Here is a 6121-nt window from a genome sequence, read left to right as displayed (position 1 = left end):
TGAAGCTAAATTTGTCATGGTGCTAAGCCGGGCCATGTAGTTTTATGGAAATATTGTAGTTACCTGCTATATTTAGCTACATTCCTCGTACCTACCAGCTGTGAGATGTCAAATGCATGTTTTTTTTTTAAATTCTTGCATAATGCAGTCACAAATTGAAATGTCTCTTTGAATACTAGTAGCCAAGATTGTAAATGTTCTTTTTTTAGGATTTCATAACTTCTAAATGTTCTTTTTTAGGATTTTATAACGCAAATGTTCTTTTTAGGATTATGTTGTAGTCTAGTTTTAAGATAAGCTTTTAAGATAAGTGCAGTTTATGCCAAAAAAGTTACTCACTCACCCGGTACTCACTATAAAGCAACTGGATATGATTTTGGAAACGGTCAGATGTTTCAGGTAGCATCCACTTGCACTACTTACGTCAGTGACACAGTGAGACTAGAGGAGAAACGCAGATTTATCATACCCAGTTGCTTGTGTAACTGTTTTTTTTTTTCATTCTTATTACCCGAATGTCTAACCTTCGCCAACGTAAGCGCAGTTTAGTTTAAGAATAGTTGTAGTCTACTTGTAGTCTAGTGTTGAGAATGGTTGTAGCCTAGTGTTAAGGTTAGTTGTAGCCTAGTGTTAAGGTTAGTTGTAGCCAAGTGTTAACGTTAGTTATAGTCTAGTCTTAAGGTTAGTTGTAGCCTAGTGTTAAGGTTAGTTATAGTCTAGTCTTTAAGGTCTAGTCTTCGTTGTAGCCTAGTGTTAATGTTAGTTGTAGAATGAGTGACTTTTGAGAATGAAGTCTTTTGTTCCCATTTAGCCTTTATTTTTAGTGTATTTTGCCTCTATTCTAGTACAAGTAGTGGCCACCTTGTCCTAGAATGGATCCAAAATATATGAATACATGGGCTTTGAGAGCAAAGGTCTTTACATAAAGTAGGGCTGTAGGGTAGTTATAACCAGGTTAGGTTTAAGGTCTAGGGCATTGTAGGGAGTTTTTGAAACTTAGCTTTCAAAATGTCAGACTCAACTTGAGCAACACACTGTACACTTAATAAACAGTCATGTGGTCTCTTTTTAGAGTTTTTGTTTTAGAAGGATAAAATAGAAGTAAATAGAAGTGCTATTGAAGTCCCATCCTTGGTCCCATGTAGTATTCATGTCCCCATGTAGTTCTCACAACCACCCACCCCCATACAGTGGTTCCTGAAACACCCATTAATTTATGTCGGTATTAAGTGTTCTAATAAACCCCGTGTAGGCCTTTTCTGTCACTGGACCTCATTAAAGCGCCATGCACCTAATGAAGAGTGAAGGTACTTCAATCAAGTAGGTACACACGGACAAGTCGACTTCCAATAAGTTTGGTCGGAACAAGGGTTGACGCAATCGACAGGCGGCGCTATATAACCACCCTGCTACGGCATGCAGTACTGACAGGCGCCTACAGATGGCGCTCTACGTCTGATTTGCGTTTTGCGCATAAAGAGGTTAGGGGGCAGGGATAGCCTTCTTTCTTTTGATTCTCCCACTCACCAATGAATTTCACCCAGCCATGACTTTGCATCGTACTGATGCCGGTTACTTCTTAGCAATAAGTACTTAATTTTACAACTCCGTTGAGTAAAATTTGCGGCCCATGGCCATTGATTATTGGGTTCACCTGTATTCAGGGACTTTGTGTACCCCGTCCTAACAAGCCGCCAATCAACTGACGGTGTTGTTTATAGTGTGCCATGTGCCATTGAGAAGGGAACGTAGGATTGCAGCATACATCCGAGACAACTGGCACAGTACAGTACCCGCTCAGACATAGTCTTACCCAGCTTTCGAACCTCACGCTACTGACTAGGACTGTTGTCAGTTCGGCTTGACGCCCGCCCACTCGCATTCATTTCTGGACAGGAATGAGCAGCGTCCGATCTTAGTTTTTCTTTCATGACGTTTATTGCCGTTTTCTACACAAACTGGCTGTTACTGTAAGGAGAACAAGTTAGTTTTTTGTCTCGACAAGGTGGACGGTAAAACGTAGACGAAGTTTTCGCGATGTATCAAGGCGTGTTCTCGCCCGTAGCGTTCCCGGCGCAGCCGACAGTTTTCCGGCCGACCATCACCTTCCCACCGCCGCTCCAGCCCGCCACCACCTGTTCCACCCCGTTCTACATGGATGACATCCTCAGGGGCTATCACACGCACGCCGGCGGCTGCTACCTCCCGTCCCTCCCGCCCATATCCACCGCTAACGGTCCCACCAGCCTACGGAGTTCGCCCTACGAACTGAGTCATACGAACGGGTGCATTTCTACCAGAAAATTTGCCGGCGTTAACGCGTCTTCTCCACATCACAACGGAAATAACGGGACATTCCTCAAGTTTGGGGTGAACGCAATCTTGTCAGGAAAGCAAGGTAAGGGGACATATATTTTGTCATTTTCATGTGCTATATTCTCTAAATATTTTCTAAAACTAGCTACTGTTAGCCACAACTCCTCATAAAGCTTCAAAAGTACTAGTGGAAATCATTTTCATACAAACATGTATTTCTATGGTATTTGATAACTATCCCCAAGCTTTATTCCGTTACAGTTCCATGTCTTCTAAATACGAGACCTTAACTACGTACCCTACCACAAAACTAACGAAACCTTACTGATATTCGTGATGTTATTGGCTTGTCGTAACCATATTGAACCGAAAATATAATTTTATGATACCGATGTACATTAGTGAATCGCGAGTCCATACAGTGAGTGCCAGAAAGAAAGTTAATGGCCGGGAATGGGTGAAGGAGGTGTTGGGACGCAAACAAACTAGCTGACAAGTGCCGATGTTATCGCTTAAGTCAAACACTCTACTTGATATACATATATTGTCAACCTCGTCGCAGCTCTATGTGAAACTAGGGCAGTTGACAATGAAATATTACGTATAAAATCGTTCTGAAGTGACGTAAAACTTACGAGATGTGATTCTTTTATTCTAAATTTAGAAGCAAAATGCATGATGAAATGTTGGAATGTTTATACAAACAACGTGCGTTTAAGAGTTATATATTGTAATTGACGATATAAACGGACATTCAAACATTACCATTATGATTATAGTACTATGCTTAACTTCATTCCAACACAAAGCTTACACAAGGGCCGAATTTTCAACGGCCACCGTCGCCTTCATCAGGATACATGATGCGACAGTAGTGGTCGCTGAAAATTTCTGATCCTTGTGTACTCTTTGTTGGAATAAATTTTAGCATTGTACCATGATTACTACCAACACAGATGAACTAACATGGTTATGATTATGATTATTCTTGTCATGATAGGCAGCCCGACCAGCCCGAGCGTAGAAGGCTGTCGGTGCGCGTTCTGCCCCCAGCCCAGAACCTACCCCCCGGCGGAAACCTACCTTAGCCCTGTCAACAAGGTGCCTTATGCAGGTGAGTAAACATGTGTCAACCGTTCATCGGACCAAGCAAATTACGGAGATGAGCCTTTCGATAAATTTGTGTTTGGGAGGGAACCGTTGTTCGCCGGAGAATTTTCCACTAATGAAGAAGAGATTTGAACATAATGACATTACAAGTGTTGGCGATGCCGTCTATTGGCTTGTTAAGTGTGTACGGACCAGACTTTACATAACTTTCCGTGTTGGTCGTTGTCATAGAGGAATTAATTAGTGATCCGGGCTATTTCTGTAGCCATTGTGTTATTTATAACGGCGACTGATAGTTTTTGAATGTACTTTTAAGCTTTATTGCTTGTTGAATACTTTTACTGTCACTTACCATTTGCTTACTAAACATCACAATAGAAAGTCGGTTTTAATCATTACCTGCTTTCAGCTACTAAACGTCGTTGAAAAACACAGAAGCGTCAAGTCATGATTGTGACTGATTTTTTAATTTCATTTTTAGAGTCACCGACAACGTTCCCCATCTTCAGCGGGTGTCACTGGGGCGCTCCCCCGGGCCTGCACCGCGGCAAGCCCCGCAGAGGGATGCTCCGCCGCGCGGTCTTCTCGGACTTCCAGCGGAAAAGCCTGGAGAAAATGTTCCAGAAACAGAAGTACATCAGCAAACAGGACCGGAGGAAACTGGCCGAGAAACTCGGGTTGAAAGATTCGCAGGTGTTAACGTGTTTGCCTTCATCATTTTTTTGATCGAGATATAAAACTGTACATGTAGACCCTATACTTAAATACTTCGCCAAAACTATTTAGGATTTTAGACTGGGTTCCTTGACCTTGTTGTTCATTTCAGTAGGTACGTAAAGGTCAATGACCTCATGGATAAAGATGATCAATCATTTTAAGTCAGGAGTAGTGTCAGTTCAGAGCGAAACGTGGGAGAGTGAAGACTACAGGGAAAGTGAAGTCTAAAGAAGAAAAATAAATAGAGAGAAAGAGAGCCATCTACACAATTGTCTGTTTACTATGGACTAAGTGAAATATACCCTTTATATGTAGTTTGGGTGGTAATAACATTGGGAATATACAGAGAATAACGTATACTGATTATTCATAGTGATAATTTTTGTTGAAATGACACAAAATAATTTCTATGTGTTTTATCAAAATCTTCTGTGATTCGTCATCGCAGTACTAGCAACAGGCATTTTTCATCTGTGTATTTACATCGTCATCATTCTGGAGACAAGTTCAAAGATTTGTAACGTTGGTCAGGATAGGTTTTCTTATCCCCCGTCTTGTCTTTTGTTTGCCCAGGTGAAGATTTGGTTCCAGAACCGGCGGATGAAATGGCGCAACTCCAAAGAGCGGGAACTTCTGTCCACGGGCGGGTCACGTGAGTCCACCATCCCGAACAAGGCCAATCCCAACCCGGATCTCAGTGACGTAGGACAGACGACGACAGGTGGTACGTCTCCTCTGATTGGTTCCCCCTCACCCAGCGTCACGGACCAGAAAAGTCCCCCATCCAGCCCGGAAAGTCCTGGGAACGAGGAGCCAGCTGACAGTGAGAATGAGAAGTAGATTTTGTCTCTAAGACACCAAGTAGAATTATTAAGTGATTATTATAATATGTGGCTAATAAGTATAACAAAGTAACATGAGCCAAAAGATGTATATATGGCTGGTATTTGTGTTGTTACATTTATGCTACAAAATAAATTGTGTAACATATATTTTAGATTGTGACTTTGGTGAAGTACAAGCAGACGAGGTATAATGTTATATTACTTAGTTAACACTTTAAAAAGTTAAACGAACAAGCAATATAAGTTGCTCGATCTATATAGCTAACAGAAGGGAATCAAGTGTAAATATATACAAATCAAAAAAACATGAAACTATAATGTGGTATATGAATCTATAATTGATTGTATACATCATACATGTATATCTTTATGAATGATAATTATTGATGAAGTAAACGACAAGAAGTCTTACGTCTATCCTGTCGTGCTGAGAGTTATTAAAAGTTATGCGTTTTACGTTCCTTTCATGATTCATCTCTCAGTTTTGGTTCTGCAAAGAAATTAGTTTAAATCTGCTAGCGTTCTGGATCTATTGAAGTTGTATAGGCCACGTTAATTTCTCACTACTTCTTGCTTTATGTATGCTTAGAATCTTTCCTCAAAATTTGATGCTGTTGAAAAACATTCATGAATTGTCCATAGCAACTTTAAGGGCAACATTGACACTGTCTGGAACAACAAATTTCTGAAAAGTAACGCAGTACAGCAAATCACATTTTCTGTACCCTCTTTCCATTAGAGGCTACGACCGCTTTTGCTAAGGTCACATTTCCAAACCGGGGCCCGGCCCGGCAGTCGTAATGAACGAATGTTATGATATAAGACAGCAAAAAAACTAGAAAGGCCAATATTTGCTTTGGAGCAAATACAGCGATGGCTTCACCACATTTTACGACATGGCAGGGAAAGAATGAGAAACACAAGGGAAAACCAATGCTTTTACATTGATATAACTATAATATGAAGTAACATACAACTAAGACTACAACAGTTGGCTAGCTATTCCCTACATTATTGGTTAGGATTTTTAATTGCATAATGCAAACTGTTGATTTTCAAAAAAAAAAACGTTCATGCCCCGCATTCCAATGCTGGAGCAGGAAAGCTTGAAATACCTACCAAAACACTTGAAT

General features: G+C 40.8%; 1 protein-coding gene across 1 annotated transcript; it reads left to right on the top strand.

Moving 5' to 3' along the window:
* The first annotated feature begins 1526 nt into the window (after nucleotides 1-1526).
* On the top strand, nucleotides 1527-5531 carry LOC109469351 (homeobox protein DBX1-like). The gene is made up of 4 exons (XM_019767859.1): nucleotides 1527-2398; nucleotides 3317-3430; nucleotides 3908-4119; nucleotides 4717-5531. Exons 1-4 carry the CDS (start codon nucleotides 2038-2040, stop codon nucleotides 4981-4983), a joined length of 954 nt encoding a protein of 317 aa, XP_019623418.1. The 5' UTR covers nucleotides 1527-2037; the 3' UTR covers nucleotides 4984-5531.
* Nucleotides 5532-6121: the final 590 nt, after the last annotated feature.

This window comes from Branchiostoma belcheri, unplaced genomic scaffold, assembly GCF_001625305.1.
Source record: "Branchiostoma belcheri isolate BF01 breed outbred unplaced genomic scaffold, Haploidv18h27 scaffold20, whole genome shotgun sequence".
NCBI lineage: Eukaryota > Metazoa > Chordata > Leptocardii > Amphioxiformes > Branchiostomatidae > Branchiostoma > Branchiostoma belcheri.
Note: the sequence above shows the minus strand (reverse complement) of the source record. Positions and strands in the feature narration are given on the sequence as shown.